Here is a 20,370-nt window from a genome sequence, read left to right on the forward strand (position 1 = left end):
TTTTCCTGACTTTTCTTTCTTCCTTTTTTTGTTTCTATTTTGACAAAGCCTCTTACTGCATAATCCAGGTAGGTGCCCTGCTCAGCAGGCTTCTTGCCTCAGTTGCCAACACCTGTGTACAAGCTGGCTTTTTGTTTTGCTTTGAGACAGAGGTCTCACAACATGGCTCAGAACTCCTGGAATCAAGCAATTGTCCTGCCTCAGCCTGCTGAGAAGAGAGGCCCATAGGAGAGTGTCATGATTCCTTATCCTCTGTGAGACAGGCTCTCATTCCGTAGCCAAGGCTGGCATTGAACTCACCTAATCATGCAAGCTGCTACCTAGATGTCTAGAGGTGAGGCCTCATCTGAGAAAAAGAGAGGAATGGGAGTCTATATAGTGCTTGCCAGAATGTGTAAGACCCTGTGTTCATTCTAAGCACTGCAAAACTAAACAAAATTTTATATATACTGTAAGATATAATCTTATGTGAGCATTACAAGAACAAAAATTGGGAAGACATTCTAACTGTTGGTGACTGGTAAAACTCAGGATAGTTTTTTTTTTTTTGTTCTTTTTTTTGTTTTTGTTTGTTTTGTTTTCTTACGAGACAGGGTTTCTCTGTGTAATAGCGTTGGCTGTCCTGGAACTCGCTCTACAGACCAGGCAACCTCTGGCCTCATCCTCTGCCTCTGGCCCCCAAGTGCTGGTATTAAAGGCATGCGCCACCATGCCTGAGAATTAAACACATTTAAAGGCAGTGCTTCTAAACATCTCCACACCTTTCCCTATCTCAGTGACTAGGAAAAGTGTCTCAGAGTGCACAATGCAAAGCACTGCAGCTGAGGGAAACTGAGGCTCTCTGTAGGAGCCATGGGTGTCTGGGACTGCAGGCTCACCTGTTCTTAAGATGCTCTGGGCCTTCACATTGCCGAGCTTGGCAGCTTGGATGAGATGGAGGGCGCCCACAGCTTCATCTTTTGGCACTGACATCCCTTCCACCAAGAGCAGATCCTCTGAGCAAACAGAAGGAGCAGTCATTCGTGAGCAGTGAGCAGCCCTGAGGGAGGCCTCACTTACACCCACCACGTACTCACGAGCTCTAAGCAAGGAGGTATTTCTTTTCATCGTGGCAGAGCTATTTATCACTTGTACATACCCATACATTGCCGAAGCCCTTGCTGCACTCTTGCTAGGACAATTCTGAACTTACCCACTTGGAAGATGTTCCAATCTGAATACAGCCTCTTACCTGCTGCTTCCCTCACTTCTCATTTGCAATATTATTATAATATTATTATTATATGGTTATTCTCCCCACCTGACTCTTCCTTCTCCCACCCCACCCTCATTTACCACAAACAACGCTACACTCCTTGCCACAGCTCTGAGGTGGTCTACAACAGCAAGGTTCGGTGGGTAGAGTGACAGGCCTGGCCAGCTCCAGCTCAGATCTGTTCCAGCTGTCACTACTGGCTGCACAGGCCTGCCCTCATTGTTTCATTTCTGCATCTCTTTTCTAGAAGACTGGAATGATAACTAGAATTATTTTAGGAATTAGACAGTGGACCTGGATTATGTACAAAGCTGGCTCAACTAAATACAGACATTTTTTTTCTGTGTGAGTGCTATATGTGTCCGTGTAGGTATGTTCACGTGTACGTGTGTGTGTGTGTTTGTGTGTGTGTGTGTGTGTTGTAAACCAGAAGTGGATTTGGCTGTCTCCCTCAGTCCACATTATTTTTTTGAGGCAAGGTCTCTCATGGAACCTAAAACACCATTCTGTCTAGACTGTCTGGCCTGCAAGCCCCAGGCACCCTCCTGTCTAAATCACGGCTGCTGGGATTGCAGATGTGCACCGCCATGCCTGGTGTGAGTGCTGAGGATTCCAACAAAGTCCTCATGCTTGTGAGGCAGGTGCTTCACTCACTAAGCCATCCCCACACCCCAACAGTGGACACTACTCTGCTACAATCTGGAGTCTTTGTCTTTGTCTTTCTGTCAGTCAGGAGCTGCTGTGTTAGGGTAGGTTAAGCCACTGGGGACACACAAAGATTCTGGGTCCCTAGCCCTTCTTTCTGCCTCTGTCCATGAAGTGAACAGGAATCTGGTACCACTCCTGCCATGATAGCCTGTGCTGCCATGGGCCCATGGCACCAGGACTGGCTGGTCAGCCTAAAGCCTGAAACTATGAGATAAAATAAAGGGCCCTTCTCACCCCCAGCACCTGTTTCAAGTTTTTTGAGACAGGATCTTAATATAGACCAGGCTGACCTCAAACTCACAAAGATTCACCTGCCTCTACCTCCTGAGTGCTGGGGTTAAAGGTGTGCACCACCACACCAGGTTATTTTGTGTGTGTGTGTGTGTGTGTTGTGCGGAGTTGGCTTTCTCCTTCCAAATGTGGGTCCTGAGGATAAAACTCAGGTTGCCAGGCTTGGTGGCAGGTGCTTTTATTTGCTGAGCTGCCTCTTTTTAAGCTGGTTACATCGAAAAGTAAAATACTATTACTATTATTGAGTCTGAAGGAAGCCAATGTCCTCCCACCCTACTTAGGTGTCATGCCAAGCTCTACTCTCTGGGCCTCACAGCTACCAGTTGTCTGTCACTTTTCACCAGGCTGCCACACACACCTTTCAGACAAGGTCTGAACAAGGTCTCATGCTTTTCCACCCCACACCTGCACATCTTCGCTCTTTCTTCCTTCTCTTCGATCCTCCACCTCTCTTTGCAGCTCACCTCTTCCCACCTCATGAGGGACCCTACACAGGGACTGCACCCCTGCTCTCTCCTGCATAACACCCCCTCTTTTCCTGTTTGGAGGGTACTTGGTGTCCCCTGTACAGGTAGCCACCTCCTTGGTCACTGTTCTCCCTGCATTTGACACACTGAAACTGAAGATGTTCACCACTTATTTCTTCACTAAAATGTGTCAACCAGTGGCTGAGAAACAGAACTGAAAGAACTCTTCTCTACTATCTTGGGGCAGTAGGCCCTGTCCAGCTCTCCCCAGGACAAGTGTAGATCTGGGTGAGAATACCCTGGAGTACCAGGATGAAGGAAAAAAAAAAAGAGTTAGTTGAGAACCATGGCTTCCATGATAAGCTCTCTGTAATTTCTCCTCCTAAAGGTACCTGTCTGCCACTTGGTTAGTTACTTCAGAAGAAGAGAGATACCAACCATCATGGAGCTTCTTTGCTTCCCTCTGCAATGCCATTCCAGAGGCATATGCTTCAATACAGCCATGGCTTCCACAGGAACAGTCAGGCCCATCCAGAGATACCACGAGGTGGCCAAGCTCTGCAGCACAGAAGGAGCTGCCATGGATCAGCTCATGCTGGTGGATGATCCCTCCACCAATCCCTGTAGGGAGACAGATCACTGTGGCACTGCCTGAAACAGACAGCTAGGCTGTGCCAATGCTCCCATCTGCTTAGCCTAACCTCTGAGTGTAAGGTTTAAAACGTCCACTTCTCTACATGGTTGAGGCTCATGAAGCACCAAAGGTGTGTTTGGTGCCACTTTGGAAGGAAGTATTTGTAGATCTTCTGAGGTCTCATTTCCCATCTGGCTGGCTTACTATGGCTTCAACCAGCTTCGGCATCTGACCTATCCTGTGTTGGTTGGGTGGTCCCTCAAGCACACACTGCCTACTCTGCACTGAGTGAGACCTCATAAGCTGACAGACTGGTGCCCAGGTGAGACAGAGCCAGCAGGAATCGGACACTCCAGACACTGCTGTGGGAAGCTTCTTCAGGGTCCTGGGAGATGTGACCCTTACATCACACCTTTAAGTGGCTGTACTCCACTTTACCTCCCTCCCCCTTCGCCTCCCTCCTGCTTCTCAGGACCTCCTCCACAAGAAAAGGCCCATACCTAAGTCCTTGTGCAAGCTCTGCCTCAGGAAAAGCAAGATAAGACAATCATGTGTCTAGTGGTGTTACAGTGCTTGCTTCCAGAAGCACACAACGTGGACTGTGATTCTGAGGCCACATCTGAAATTCTACCATTCTAAAATAACAAAAAAATGACTGTCTTATATGGAGTACTAACACATTAACTCTCTCATTAAGGAGGTAAAAGACATTTTACCTTAGAAGCCGCCATTTTTAAGAGCTGTCCTGCCAGCTATTACCTTTGTTTTTCTTTTGGTTTTTTGAGACCAGGTTTCTCTGAGTAACAGAGCCTTGACTGTCCTGGACTCACTTTGTAGATCAGGCTGGCTTTAAACTCACAGAGATCTGCCTGCCTCTGCCTCCAAAATGCTGGGATTAAAGGTGTGCCACAGCAGGCCCCACCAACTATTACTTTTTAACTTTAAAATTTATGTGTATGGGTATTTTTCCTGTATGTATCTAAGAGCAACACATGTGTGCCTGGTAGCCTGCAGAGGCCAGAAGGGTGTATTGGGTCCCCTGGAATGGAGTTACAGATGGTCATGTGTGATTATGGGAATCACACCTGGATCCTCTGAAGAGAAGCCAGTACCCTTAGCTGCTGAATCATGTCTCCAGAACTTATTTCTCAATTCTTCTTCCTCTTTCTCTGTAGTTTACTGACTGCTCTGAGCTAGAAAATGGTATCCAGGTTTGTTAAGTTGTTCAACACAAAAAGAGGACTTGCAAGAAGAAAAAAACCAACCAACCAACCAACCACCACCACAACAAAAAACACAAGCTTCATCAGAGCCCCAGAGTTTGGAAGGTCAAGGCAGTAGGCTCAAGGGTTCAAGGCCAGCCTGGGCTACATAAGATCTTTGTCAATCGAAACAACAAACAACAGGACCCTAAAAGGAAAGCATAATAATACAAAATGTAAGGGTTAGTACAGCCCTGGCTGGCCTGGGAATTTGCAGCCTTCTCTTTCTTCTGCTTCTCAAGTGCTGGGGTTTCATGGGTGAGCCACCATGCCTAGCCAAAATTCTTTTTTCTTTTTCTTCTTAATGATACTGGGGATGGAACTCAGGGCTTCATACCTGGTGGACACGTGCTCCTACCATGGAACTACCTCCCCAGAAAAGGGCTGAGGAGGCCCTGACCTCAGTGTGTGCATACTCCCAGCTGCAAGTGAAGGCTAAAGTGTAAGCTGTAGGTGCCTTACTGAGGGTTGACGCCAGTTCTGGTTCATTCTGAAGTGCTTTTTCTTCCCCTCTCACCTGTCCCTGTGATGAGGGTCACAAAGTTTTCCTGTCCTTTTCCTTGGCCAAACTTCCTTTCTGCCATGGCAGCACAGTTGCCATCATTGTCCACCCACACAGGAAGATGCAAGGTGTCGGAGAGAGGTGTTCTGAGGTCCACAGAGTTCCATTCCTGTATCAGTTTGGTTGAATGCAGCACAATTCCTTCCTGGGGATTCACACGGCCACCTGTGGAGATGCCTGAGCTCCACCCCAAACATGGAAGACAATTTTGATTACCCATTTTAGGAAAGCCTGCCAACCCTCTTGGCTCCAAACATAAATTAATTCACCCAACATCCTGAACATTAGCAAGGACTTCAAGGACAGTTCTGAGGGACTGTCCCATAGACCTACAGAACCATCCATGCTTCTCCCTAATGCTGGCATTTGAGGCATGCTTGGGGCCCAAGTAGAACCTGGAACCTAGTCACAGGCAGACACTGGCCTGAACTTAACTGTAAGAACTTGGTGAACTATGAACATAGAAAGGAATGTTTCTTGTATTTGTAGTTTAAAATCTCACCTACTCCCAGAATTCTGCAGTTTAGTTTCACAGCTTCTGCTGCAGCTTCCACACACATCTGCAGGATTAAATTAATCCTTTCTTCATAAGTCTTAGGGTTGAACTGAGTGTACTTCTTAACTATTTCACCCTGAAAGAGGGAGAGAGAAAAAACAAAGCACAGGTCTGTTTCAGTGCCACAGCTAGGGAGCACAATCATTTTGTGAATGTTAGGCAGCCTTTCAGGGACACTCAGCCTTTGCAGAGACGGTGCTGCTGCAGACAGAAGTGCCTACGTGTAGATGGCCTGTCCCTGAGATGAACCTAAGTAATTTCCTGAGAATCCACCCCAACAAAAGGTTGCTGACACAATGGCAACTCCACAGCCATCAAAGAAGATCCTCTGAGACTTGTGGTCAACAGTGGGCAGTCTAAGCCTACTTCATTAAAAAGTCATAATTCCTCTTTTCAGGTTGATACAGGTTGATACAACTATCTAACTTCAGCCAGGCTCAGTGGCACAGGCCTGTCATCCCAGCACTCAGGGAGGCAGAGGCAGGCAGATCTTAAGGCCAGCCTGGTCTGCAAAGTGAGTCTAGGACAGCCAAGGCTACACAGGGAAACCCTGTCTGGAAAAAACAAAACAAACAAAAATAATTACCTAACTTCAATACTGAGACAACTATATAGTTACCCTAATGTTTGCATTATAGTCATCTACTATACTGAAGCCTGTAATGGTATGAATACTCAACTCAGGACAAACTTCTATGTGGACTGGCACATTGCCATTTTGTATAAAATACTGTGCTGGATGCTGCAATTTAATACAAAACAGAGATAGTCCCTCCTACTTATTCTCAGTGTTCCAGGGTCTTGTTTTGTTATTCACCTCAACTGTGTATTATTTTGTTTCAGAATAATGCTATTTTAAAAAAAAAAAAAAACCCATTAGCTTATGGTAATTTTATGAAACTCTCATTGAAATGTTGACTATATTTATGTTAAATTTATAATCCAATTTGTGAGGTGCTGACATTTAAAAAACACTCAACACTTTCACCAAGTATACCTTTTCAGGACTTTGGCACTATTTCATAATTTTATTTATGTAAATCATGGTTTATGGTTTTAATTATTCTTAGGAATCTGAATTGGATCACCTTTTCCCTTTGTATTAATTGACCTTTACATATGAAATACAAGAGTTAAAGCCATTTATCATTAAAAATAAATCCACAGGAGTGCTTCTCAGTGTTTACTGTGTGATAAAGTAAGCTTAGTGCAACTATGATGTCTCCAGAGATTCCAAACTAATGAGTCTGGACAGGAGCCAGACATCTGGAGTCTTACAGCACTTGAGTGATGCTAATGCGCAGGCACGTTTGACAGACATTCACACGAAGGAACCCAAAATCCTTGTCACAGATTCATATAATCAGAAAATTACTGAAACATATTAGTTATACTATATACCCATTTACTAAATCACCTTCACTCTAGAAGCCAGTTAATTTATTCACATGGCCCATACGTAATATTTTCATTTTTGCTGTCCCTTGCTTTATTCCTTACAAAACAGAAAACATTTTTTTTCTTGATTGCAATAGAAATTTCACCTCTAAAAAGGTATTGGTCACTGATAAAAATCCTATGTTAGAAGAATAGTCTATTGACTTTTAAAATATAGGGAGGCTTTAAACTTCTCTTGAGATAGCTGTTGTGTTTTGTTTTGCTTTTCATTAATTGTCCTAGTCTCATTAAATTTCTATTAATTTGTGTTTAAAACCACTGCTATTTCTCAAGGACTGCTGAAACTTTACATATCTATCATACTGCAAACAGATATTTCTGGGAGGCTTATTTTTCATTAAGTAGGTAGATCATTTTAACACTGTTTTCTTGTATTTTCTGCTTTTTTCATGAAAGCTTTTTCACCCTGCCAGAACTCTGGCAGTGTTTTGGTTAGCAGAATGATGGTCTATGTGGTACTCTGTTAAGATCAGGCTTATGAGAATGAAAAATGAGGAAGTACCCAGCTGACCACTCCCTAAAAGAGGCACACTTCTTCACCTATAGGGACTCTTATCTAGGTGGGGAAGTGACCAGTGGACTCCACACTTCAACTATATAATTTCAGTCCTCCTGAGTGGCAAAGCCCTCTTTTACGCCTAAAGCAGTTTCCCCATTGCCAGCTCAAGATCTACTGATTTGGATTCCCTAAAAGTTTAGCTGTGTTTTTGGGTTTTTGTTTTTTTTTTTTTTTGAGACAAGGTTTCACATTGTAGTGTAGGCTGGCCTCAAACTTGTGGGAATCCTCCTGCCTCAGCCTTCTAAGTACTAGGATTATAAGCATTAGCACCACAGCAGCTTGAAATGTTAACAATCAGAAGATAAGAGACACACACTGTAATGGATCCAAAAGCACTATGAGCAATGATGACAAACTCCCTCTGTTTTCTGCTTCCATCTTCCATGCATACATTTAAATATGTATACATGTGACATAAGTGCTTAGCAGTGACTTTACCTTCATGCTAACTATTGCCACTCTGAGATTTGTCCCTCCAAGGTCAACAGCCAAGGCACTCAGAGTTTCAAGAATATGATCAATATCTTGAGAGATGTTCTCCTTTACAGGAGGAAAGCAGAATTTCTTCTGTAGTGGCTCTTGAAGGTCAATAGATTTGAGAAACTTTAAAATCCTTGGAACAGCATTTCCATCCCCATATATCTTTGAGCTGCAATAATCCAAAAAAGCCAGTTCAGTGAAATGGTTCTGCCATACATGACAGCTGATATAGCAAGTACATTGAAATCAGAGTCCTCAGGGAGAAATAATCTGTTCTTGATAAAATAACCTCTCTGGGCTGGGAACTACCCAGCAACAGAGCACTTTCCTGGCATGCATGAGGCCCTGAGTTAGTCTCCTGCACCACAAGAAAATAAAACAACATCCCACCCTGTTGTTTTAAAATGTGATATATGATAAATCACTCCATGAATTTATTTTCTGTCAGTTAAAACAAAAATTACAGTGGGTATGGTGACACAGACTTTTATTCTCAGCACTTGGGAGATAGAGGCAGAGAGATCTGAGTTTGAGGCCAGCCTGGCTTACACAGCGAGTTCTAGAACAGCCAGGGCTGCACAGAAGAAAGACCCTGTTCAAAACACAAAGACAAAAACAAAACTACAACAGCCCTACAAATCATAATAACACAGAACCAGATACATTGTAACTTAGTACCTGAATTTGGGGCTTTCTGTCTTAGTTTGTGGTTTTGCTATTTTAGAAGTTTTATTTTTACATTTCTGGGAAATTACCACATTGAAATTAAAGGATGGCAGCCAAAGCTAAGTTTTAAAGAAAATCAGATACACTATTTCTAGTCCAATTATAGCAGAGAAACACAGTGTAGGGCAGTCCTACCGTAATGAGCAGTCCGGTCTTAAAAATTCTCTGCTGGGACCAAGGCAGAGCATGGGAGCGGGCGTCCTTGTCCTCCCAGCTGCCAGGGCACGCCAGCAGAGGAAGGAAAGTTCTAGTAAGATTGGTTAAAGGGTGATGGACAACAGCTTCAACTGGTGCCTAAGTTAGCTCCCCTTTTAAGCAGTCTGAAATGAAAGGCTGTATACACACCAAGGGTACTGTTTCCCGAACTGGAGGTGTAGCGCTTGTAATATTTTGTCTTGGGTATCAGCATCCCGGACATGAAGAACATTCTCCCCTAAATAAATCCAGGGACATGTTAGAATGACTTGACTTGAAGTATGACTGTCCAAAGAAAAACAAATAGCAGTGTGCTGGATTCATAATTTAGTCCTAAACTAAAACCCAGCAGATTGCAGAATACCTTACAGCACACAATGTCTTTATGCCCGAAGAAAATAAATCACAGTTTTGCTCATTCAATGAAATCAGATAGATTAATGTGTTTGATTTTGATTTTAGAGACAAGGTCTAACTATGTAGACCTGGCCGGCTTCTAACTTGTGGCACTCTCCCACTTCTCCCCTAAGTGCTAAGGTCACAGGCATATACCACCATACATAGGCTTGTTCTTTTATTTTGGCATTCTTGCTCTACAATCTAAGTTGGCCTCAAATTCATAATCTTCCTCCTTCAGACTCCTGAGTGGGTCTACTGGCATACAACACCACACCTGAGTAGGGAGTATTTAATCTAACTCGGACAAACTGTTTGTCTAGATATCTGCCAAGTCCATTTTCCGGCAGGGCTGGCCAGCCAGCCAATACGTAGGCACTTTTTAGACATCTTGTGACCAGTGTGAAAGAGTAAACATCACCAATAGCCAGGTTTTCAACAGTCTTGGTTAAAAGGAGTAGAAGAAGGTAGGAAGAGTAGAGAAGTGGTTGGAAAGACATAAGGGGTAAAAGGGGAGTTCTGCTTTTGTTTTTCCCAAAATTAGGAGAGCCTAAGCATGTTTAAATGATGAAGATGTTAAACATACATGGAAGAGAACGGCTGACTGATGGGCATGTGGATTCCAGGAAGAGGCAAGAAGGGTAGGGATTTTGAGCACAGGTAAGAGGAGGAGCAGTAGTTAAGCAGGAAACACCTTCATATCTGTGGCCTCTGGCTCTACTGAAAGATTAGAAGGAAGGGGATCCTGAATGGGGCACATACAGTTATGTAAGTACAGTGACAGCCACTTACATAAGGCATAGATTATATTGCCAAATCCATCTCCAGAGTTCTGTGATTACAGGTGTGTGCCACCAGGCCCATACCATCACGTCCAGCTCCTTTCACCTCTTATTTTGGGGTCATAGTAGCTTTCAACACCATCTCCTGGAAACCATTTCCTTTCGGATTCTAAAGACAACAGCTTTCTGATTTTCCTATGACATCATTGGAAGTTCCTTTTCTGGCCTTGTATTTCACTAAATGTTGAAGAGTTCCAAGGCTGGTCCAGGGCTGCATTTTCTGCCCTATTTAAGACATTCTTCCTGGGTAATGTCATTAGTGCCTTGTTTTTAAACACTGTCTATAGCAGACAGCCATTATTCTCATTATCTTCTCTGCAGCACTCGTGTGTGTGTGTGTGTGTGTGTGTGTGTGTGTGTGTGTGTGTTGCAACAAAGCAGCTAATTCATGATCACTGTTGAGTTCTATCCATCCTTCACAAATTTAACTTTACATAATCTGATATTCTCTTAAAACATCAATTTTACTTCCCTACAACGAAGAGGCTGGTATAAATTATTTCCAGGAACTTTGCAGTACTCTTGATGAAAGTTTTAGCTAGGAATGTAATTGTCTACCAAAAAAATATTCTTTAGCTTCCCTTGCTGCTAGATGTAGTCTGTGATGACAAGGTTCAGAAAGATGTGAGAGGAAATATTTGCAACTTTAACGAAATTGCCCCTTCCTTCCCTCCAAATGGCTAAATATAGACTAGACAAAAAAGGCTAGAATAACCACTAAAAACATAAGCTAATTCTGATGGCTGTGGAGCTGCCACACCAGGAAGGAAAAAAAAAATCTTTTAACTTCTTGCTGTTTAGGATGCATCTCTGTTAACAGCAAGCAAATTGATATAACCACCATCTATAACCACCAATTCTCAAATTTATCTCCAACTCTAAATCGCCCTGGTACAGTCCAGCTCCTTGTCCTCTCTGCTTTGATGACTGTGATGGTTTGAATAGGTACGTTTGAATGCTTGGCCAGAGGGAGTAGCATTGATTAGGAGGTATGGCCTCATTGGAGTAGGTATGGTCTGTAGGAACTGTGTCACTGTGGGGGGCAGACTTTGAGATCTCCTATGCTCAAGCTACACCCCATGCAGCACACAGTCTCTGTCTGCTGCCTGCAGATCAAGATGTAGAACTCTGGGCTCCTCTAGCACCATGTTTGCCTGGACGCTGTCAGACTTCCCACCATGGCGATGATGGACTAAACCTCTAAAACTATAATCCAGCCACAATTAAATATTTTCCTTTATAAGAGACGCCTTGGTCATGGTGTCTCTTCACAGCAATAAAACCCTAACTAAGACAATGGTCTAATTAGCATCAACTGAACATGGCCACAAGAAAACTCTTAATTTCATTCCTTCCCCAGTCTTTTCCTTCCTCAGTGTTCTCATGTCATGAAAGTATGCCCACTGCTCAGCACAAAACTTAAACATTACCATTTATTCTCCTCCTCCTTTTGCTGCTCACATGCACCAGTAATCTTAGTAACAAAACCCAAATCTAACTTTTCTCTATCTTCAATACACCACTGTCTTTGTTTGGGTTACTATGCTGTGATGAAATTCCAGGACCAAAGCAACTTGAGGAGGAAAGGGTTTATTCAGCTTGTGCTTCCACATCACTGTTATCCTCAAAGGAAGTCAGGACAGGAACTCAAGCAGGGCAGGAACCTGGAGGCAGGAGCTGATGCAGAGGCCATGGAAAAGTGCTGCTTACTGGCTTGCTCCTCATGCCTTGTTCAGCCTGCTTTCTTACAGAACCCAGGACCACCTCCCCATGGACAGTACCACCCACAGTGGGCCAGGCCCTCCCCCATCAATCACTAATTAAGAAAACGTCCCACAGGCTCGTCTACTGAGGGATCTTATGCAGGAATTTTCTTAATTGAGACTCCCTCCTCTCAGATGACTTTAGCCTGTGTCAAGTTGACAAAGTACAACCACTTGGTCTAAGCTACTGTTATCTCTCATCTGAGCAGTGGACACAGCACTGACCCCTTCCTTCATATCACACTCTACTTTCCCTATAAGCTTTCCAAATGCAAGTCATATTGTATCATTCCCTCCCTTAAATGGCTTCCCATATAGTTAGAAGAAATTACAAGTCATCTGTTCTGGTTGGTTGGATCTGTTTTATTTTATTATTCATTTATTTTGTTATTTTGTTCAGCTTGCCATAAGCTGAAGTCATCTGGGAAGATGGAGCCTGAATTGAGGAACTGCCTTCCTCAGATTAACCTGTAGGAAAGTCTGTGGAACGTTTTATTGATTGAGGATTGATGTGGAAGGTCCCAGCCCACTGTGGGTGATGCCATTCTTGGGCAAGTGATCCTAGAGTGTAGATGTAAGAAAGCAAACTGAACAAGCAAGCCAGTAAGTAGTTTTCCTCCATAGCCTCTGCTTCAGTTCCTGCCTCCAGATTCCTATCTTGAGTTCCTACCCCTGCTTCCCTTCATGATGAACTCTATAAGCTATAAGATGAACTATATAAGCTATAAGTAAACCGTTTTCTCCCCAAGTGTTTGCTACAGCAAAAGAAGGCAAACTAGGCTATCTATATTTTAGCTTAAAAGTCCGTCTCAGTTCGGTGTGGTGGCACATGCCTTCAATCCCAGCACTTGGAAGACAGGTGGATTCCTGAGTTTGAGGCCAGCCTGATCTATATAGCAAGTCCTTGGAAAGCCAGTGCTACATAGAGACTCTGTTGGAATTATTATTATTTTCTTTTTGTGCACTGTGTAAGGTTGTCTCTGTATATTCAAATTCTGATTTCTGTACTGGCAAAGACTGAGGACAGGCCGACTCTGGTACTGTTATTTTTATGAAGCATCACCTGTCTCAGTGTTTTGTAAACATCTCCATCACCTTCTGATTTGGTTTATTAAAGAGCTGAACAGCCTATACCAAAGCAGGAGAGGATAAGCTAGACGGGACTTTCAGGCAGAGACAGGACTCTTGAAAAAAATGGGGGTTGGGGGAAGGATTTGCCAGCCAGACTCTGGAAGAAACTGGGGAGAGGTAACAAGCCAAGTGGCAGAATGCAGATTAGTATAAACAGGCTAATTTACGTTCTGTGAGCTAGTTGGCAACAAGGTAAGCTAAGGCCAAGCTTTCATATTAACAAATTAAAGTCTCCATGCCATTACTTGGGCAGCTGTTAGGTTGAGACAGCCTAGTGATAAGACCTCATCTGAGAGAGAAAAAAATGTTTCCCTCTCTTTTGGGGGCCAGGGGAATAAAGAGGGTCTCTATGTAGTACTGGCTGTCTTGGAGCTTGCTACATAGACTAAGCTGGTCTCAGCTCACAGAGATCCTCCTGCCTCTACCTCCCAAGTACTGGCTTTAAAGATGTGCAGCACCACACCCAACTCTTGTCTGGTTTTTAGCCAGCAGTTTACAGTCAGGCTTCTGTTTCCCCAATATCAAGATTATTCTTACCTTACATCCTTGACTTGGGCTAGTCATCTGCTCCTGCCTGATCCCCATAAAGCTGATCTCAGCTTAAAGTGTCATCTTTCAAAGAGGCCTTCCTTTACGTATTCAATGTAACCCATCCCATTACCTTGCATTATAGTCTACATGGCACCTAGAAACCCTAGTCCTTTCCTTTTGGGTTGCTTATTTATCTTCCCCAGCCCACTAAAATGTCAATTATATAAAAGCTCAGCACTTGGCAGTCCCTACAAACTACCATGAAGTTCTGTTAGGTCTGCCCATCTTTCTGAGTTGCTATTGAGAAAGCCGTAATTTTCCCTTTTCCTTTCTGTTTCTCTTTCTTTCGGATGCTAGCTAGGGCCCAAGTACATTTTTCCCTGGTAATCTGGGCTTCTCCTTTTCTAAAGTGTTCCTCTCACCGTGTGGCACTGGGCGCTCTTGTGCTTTCTCCCTCAAAGGAAGGTTCTCATGTGGCCCAGGCTGGCCTTGAACTTCTGATACTTCTCTCTCTACCTCCCACGTGCTGGGACTTCAGGTGTACATCATCTTGCCTTGGTGCTGGGGACTGAACCCAGGGCTTCCTGCATGCTGGGGAGCACTCTACCAGCTGTGCTCTGTCCTGAGCTCCTTAGTACTGCCATATCCCAAGGCCTCACACGAAGTAAGTGTTTTTATATATTTAATTAACAAATCTGAAAGAATTTCCATCTTGGACTTCTATTTTTCCTATAAAACAGGAAACAAAATAATATTCTGGGAATGACATAAAGATAATAGACTCTTACGGTAGCAATGAAAAAAAATGGAATGAATAGCAGAGCTGGAAATAATATCCTTAGTTCTAGTCCAGTTCTTTTTCCAATAATGACATGCATTTTCCCACTAGCTGTAGATACATATTTGCATGTACACAGCATTATAACTTGCTAATATTAAAACATATATAGCTCAGTTAGCACATGCATTAATAATCCTGCTTGCACTTTCATTATTTATGATTGCCACACTCTAAGGACTGACTGAAAGGGCACTATACCAGGCTCCGAAACCAGACTAGCATTCACTCATACACTCAAGACACATTCAACTCTAGTCTCTTTGAAACAAGGCTAAAGACCATAATCAAGTTTTTAACTCTAATTGGTCTTACAAAGCAGTAAAAGTGCAAGTAGAGCTATAAATGTGGTAATCACCTGAGTTATTTATACATCTTAGGCTACAGCTGCTAATTCACTTCACTCACCTATTGTCCCCAAATGCGGCCATGTACACTTAAGAACCTAATATCCTTGACACAGGTACATGCTCATCCAAGTTCACAGCCACTCTATTCACAAGAGATAGGAAATGGAAACAACCCACAAGACCGTCAACTGATGGATAGACAAATCATGAAATGTTCAGGTAAACAGATAAGCATTGGAAAACACTACACCAAATGAGGTAACCCAGATGTAAAACATAAACACTGTGTTTCCTATTTGTGGATCCCCAGCTCACTCTTTAGATCTGAGTATATAACCTGGACTAACCATATAAGCCAGAAAAGTAGAAAGGGGCCATGGGAGAGAGGGATAATATGACACAGGTGCTATGTGAGGGAGGGGAAAACTGGGGGAGGCTTGAGCTGGGGAGTGTAGAGGGAAGGTAATACAGAGGGAGAGGGAAGGAGATAACATCAAGGATATTTGAAAAAGCCCTAAGAAAATGCATTATTTCATAAGATTCCTTAAAAATACACACATACTTTTTTAAAAGTAGAGTTCTGCCACATGAGGTGATAATGTCCTCATCTCCCCGCCACCCACCCACACAGGAGCCACAAAATATCTAACAAAAGCCCCAGAGCCAAGAATGGGAAACCTCCATTTGACTTGTTGGTCAGGGGTTCAAAAGATTCCTAAACAATATAAGCCAATGCATTGTCCCTGGTTGCCTTCTAGAGCTGGAACACAAAGACCTATTGCTGGATACACCAGGACACAGGACTTGGAGGAATGCAGCCTCTGCTCTGAAGAGTGGCTCCCATAGTATTGGAAGGTGCTATGCAAGCTGCCAAGGGAGAAAAGCAATCAGTAGTCCTACAACAATGACTGTCTGGCATTTTATCTTGGGGTAACCAGAAGCTGTTTAATTGGACTTAAGGCCACTCACCAGGAGAAAGTCATGACTAGTACTGTAAACTTCATCAACTGGCAGTAGCTAGAGAGATCACAGACCCTACGGAAGAACCTTCTACCACCATCTTCCTAAACCAATATAATTTCTAACTACCCTCTAAGTAATTACCCTTATACCCACAGATATGTGTAGCTCTCACCCATCCATCAATAAAGAAGCTTTTTTTTTTTTTCACCAGATGGAGACTGTTCCAGAGATTCATAACTGGTCAAAATGCAGAGCATAAGTGACTATGGGGTGGCCAACCCCAACTGGTACATCTACAAAGCAACCCTACACTTAAGGCTGAGGGGAAATCATGGAGGAGAGCACAGAAAGATTTTAAGAGCCAGAGGACCAGCACACCTACTTTAAAATAGTGTCTTCTAGATGTGTCAGGGAAGCTGCATCCATTAAATCTCAACAGTATGGCTGCCTAAACAAGACCTGCACAGTGTCAACACCAGCTGGCATTACAGTGTGGGTGGGGGAAACTTCACAAGGCCTCACCTTAAATGGAAGAACTACAGGCCATCAATGGTTGCTGAAAGAGGAAGAGTCAGTTTTCCCCAGGGACAAGTTCCCCCATAGATTCTCTAATCCCAGGTCAGCCCGAAACACATGTACAAACAAACAACAGTAAATGGATGCAGTAGGTATGTTTGAGTGTGTGTGTGTAAAACAATAAATCAGAAGTCATGAATCTGAGAGAGAGTGGGAAAAAACTGGAGGAGTTGGAGAGGGAAGAGGAGTAGACATGTACTCATGTATGAAGTTCTCAAAAAAAATGAGAAAAAGGTAAATTTAGAGAATGTTGCCAGCACTAATCCATCTCACAAACAGATAAAGTTAGTTAGTTAGCAGAGATATAGGCAAAGGTAAATACCTGTTTCTCTTCCTATCTGGCGTGTTCCCAGGTTGATCACTGGTGTTCCAAAAGCACCAACCTCTCGCACTCCACAGCTGCTGTTCCCAATCATACACCCAGCATGGGCAACCAACTGTATAAACTGGTCAAATGGGACATGCTTGACTGCACGGAAATTAGGGTGGTGCTCGATGCCCTTCTTCCGCATCACTCGAACCATCTCTTTGCTCCCTGTGAAAATGAAAAGATTGAATGATGGAATACAACCATTTAATGAATGAGATAAAGAAATCATTTTACTGACAAGTGTAGCCCTAATCCTCGTGCCAGTTATTAGGAAAATAGTGACATAGACCATTCCTCTTTCCCCTTTTTGGTGCTGAGATTTTCATGAGCAGCATATGTGTGACTAGCTCTCTGCCTCTCATCAGCAGCTGGAGGTTTCAAACAACTTAGCAAAATAAATATATTTTATTAATACTTTAGTAAAAACTTCCACCATACTTAGAGTCTAACAACAAGCCAGCAGTCTCTAAGCAGGAACGTCAGAAGTTTCATACATGAGCAGTTTAGAGTGGTTTTGCCCAACTGCTCACATTTCCACAAACTCCCACCTCTGTGAACTAAACGCCAAAGCAATGTGGATAGGGACCAACACTATAGCTGGCATTTTATTTTAAAATCCACCACCTTAAAACAAACAAACAAACAAACAAAAAAAAAAAAACCAACAGTATTTAATGGTCTCCCCTCCCGTCCTTTTTTTTTTCCTGGTGTGTGTGTGTGAGTGAGTGAGTGTTTGTATGCATACATGCTGGTGTGTGCATTGTTCATCTGACTGGAAGGCGAGACAATGCGCACACAATGCTCCCCAGTGCACAGACGTCATTGAGCCACCAGAAGCTATGCATGCATCTCTTCTTTAAAAAAAAAAAAAATTATGTGGCAAGATAGGTAAATAGGCTCAAGGTCCAACCTTCTGCAAGACAACTGGCCACTTTCCTCTTTCTATGCCAACCCTCATCTATAATTAGAGAATATGGCACTCCAGAGGGTCCCTCCACCTTGGTTTGGAGCCTAGGCCACATGCACTATTCTAGTCTTCCCAAGAGCCCAGCACGGACAATCACAGGCATGCTGGGGCACTGAGCCAGGAGCTGACAAAGGTCTGGGTTGCTGCATGGAAAGTAGAGGCACATGCGGGACGTGACTCAAGAAAGTCTCCTTTAAATCGGAAATTGTTTTTCTTTGAGTTGGTGTCTCCAGGGATCCGCCCCTCAGCCTCCTGAGGAGCTGTGACTACAGATGCACCCCACACTGCATATCAGGGTCCATTTTTAACAGAAGGAACAATCTCTAATTCTTAAGTGCACTACAATCAGAATACATCATCTGGAGGTAAACAGATATAATTACTTATACAGAACTTGAAGGATACAGTTTTTTGAAATATTGCTGTATTATCTGATCAAAGTCTGGGCTGAAAGTGTTGTTTCTTCTAACAGAAAAGATTCTCTGCAATATCTTAGCAAAGAAAAGGTCCCCCCTGTTACCAAAAGAACCCTAAGAGTTCTGCAATGAGTAATGTCAGCTACAGTAACCAGTATTTGAAAATCCCTTAGTCTAACCTCCATATTTTATATCTCAGATCCCTGTCAACCTGCCCAAGATCTTGATTAGCACTAAAGTTTACAGCTATCAGGCAGTCGGTCATCCACAGCAGACCTAAGGATTGACAGGCTGCGGACCCAGATCCAAACTACTTATACTCAAGATTATACTTTGAAGCATAGCTGACAAAGGAAAGAAAACAAAAAATAATAATAGAAGTTATCTTACTGCAGCCACTGGTATCAACACTTGCCCAGAGACACTCCTTCCCCTGACTTCTGAGGTTTATCTCACAGCCCTTAGAGTGTCTTCTCAGTGAAAACTGGAGGGAAAAGTCTAAACATGAGAGCAAACTGCAGATCAGTGAGATCCTTAAAAAGTATTTATTTCCTGCTGTCTCCACTAGACTTGACAAAAATATCACAGCATTTTGATCTTCAGCAAGATAGGTAACCTTTGACCAGGATGCATTTCAGAAAAGCCTCTAATGAAACATGGGCAAGAAAAGGTGACGGTCAAGAAAAGAGGTGACAGAAATTAAGGTGTGAAAAGGCAGATGGCATAATTTCATTTTCACGTTCCATTACCTGCATCAATATTTGGAAACAGAACCAGGGTCCTCTTGTTAAATGAGATAAGTGCATCCAGTGTTAGTTCAAACATCTTTATGGAATGCTTAATGTCAGTGGTCACAGGATGCTGCAGCGCGACAATGTAATCTTTACACTTCACATCATCACCTGTTTAATAGGAGGCGAACCAGAGTGCTTCATTAGTTAAGACTCTTGTTCCTGGTTTTGAGGCAGGGTCTCACTATGTAGTCTTGGCTGGCCTGGAACACATTTTCAAAGGTGAAAAGGGAGACAGCCTCTCCCATTACGGTTAGCAGAAGTCTAAAGGACAAGCTAATGTAAATGAGGTAATCTAAGTGCCTGTACCATAATCCATAGGGCAATACTATGTACAGCTACACTAGCCCGCAGCTACAACCCATGGTGCTGTAATGAGAACAAGCTCACTCCTGACTGGTAAATAGAGGAATGCTGTCAGCCTTTAACGCGTAGTTAAGGTACTCGTAATTCTTCCCAGTAGTAACAGAACACTGATGTCTACACAGGCAATAAGCTACAAAGGATACAATCTCCTCTCCCCGTCTCTTCACCCTTTATTCTTTACCTTTATTCTTTGAAAACACTTAAAAGGGCAACTCTCTGATCTCTGGGCTTTTCAGAGTGTTTTCTTTGAAAGTGAGGGGATCCTCCTCAACTTCAGGGGTCTGGGAATTAAACCCAGGGTTCACTAATCATCGCTAGCCCTGGGGGTTGGGAAGCTAAAGAGCTTCTATAGTCCCATGCAAAGGGCCATTCTCTACAATGTATTGGTACAGAGTAAGCACAAGACTCAGGGGAGAATTGTAGCAGTTTTCTCCCTGAGTGATTGCCACTTCTCATTTACCTTCTACTTTGAGGGTAACTATTTTACAACTTGGTTTTATTAACCTATTATTATTATTATTATTATTATTATTATTATTATTATTATTACTATTAGTGAGGGGTATGGCATGCATAGGATAACTTGCAATAGTCTACCACATGGGTCCCAGGGTTGGTGTCAAGCGCCTTAGCATCTGAGCCATTTCCCCCTCCTTGACTTTTTTTCTTTGTCACAGGATCTTGTACATTCCAGGTTAGCCTTGAACTCTTAAATAGACAAAGATTACCCAACTCTTGACCTCCTCCCAAATGCTGGGATTACAGGCATGTGCCACCAACCCTGGTTAGGTATGTCTGTTGTTTATGTTTGCCTGGTGTGTGTGGGTGTGTATGTGTATCTTTAACTTTTGAAGAAAAAAAGCTAAAGCCATTGATCCAGATCCATCTATTCCTGGCAGCAAAGTCTGACATTTACT

The 20,370-nt window shown here is 43.1% G+C and overlaps 1 protein-coding gene across 3 annotated transcripts in view; it reads right to left on the reverse strand.

Moving 5' to 3' along the window:
- Positions 1-20,370, reverse strand: part of Gne (glucosamine (UDP-N-acetyl)-2-epimerase/N-acetylmannosamine kinase) — a 45,885-nt gene that overhangs the window by 842 nt on the left and 24,673 nt on the right. For all 3 annotated transcript variants that reach the window (XM_055605286.1, XM_055605288.1, XM_055605287.1), the window contains exons 4-11: positions 19,046-19,198; positions 16,866-17,078; positions 9,304-9,391; positions 8,191-8,401; positions 5,682-5,811; positions 5,135-5,356; positions 3,160-3,342; positions 879-995 (exon numbers count right to left, since the gene is read on the reverse strand). In XM_055605286.1, the coding sequence (XP_055461261.1) occupies positions 879-995; positions 3,160-3,342; positions 5,135-5,356; positions 5,682-5,811; positions 8,191-8,401; positions 9,304-9,391; positions 16,866-17,078; positions 19,046-19,198 (1,317 nt within the window). The remainder of the gene's footprint in view (positions 1-878; positions 996-3,159; positions 3,343-5,134; positions 5,357-5,681; positions 5,812-8,190; positions 8,402-9,303; positions 9,392-16,865; positions 17,079-19,045; positions 19,199-20,370) is intronic.

Source organism: Psammomys obesus, unplaced genomic scaffold, assembly GCF_907164565.1.
Source record: "Psammomys obesus unplaced genomic scaffold, mPsaObe1.curated_primary_1811, whole genome shotgun sequence".
In the NCBI taxonomy this organism is placed as follows: domain Eukaryota; kingdom Metazoa; phylum Chordata; class Mammalia; order Rodentia; family Muridae; genus Psammomys; species Psammomys obesus.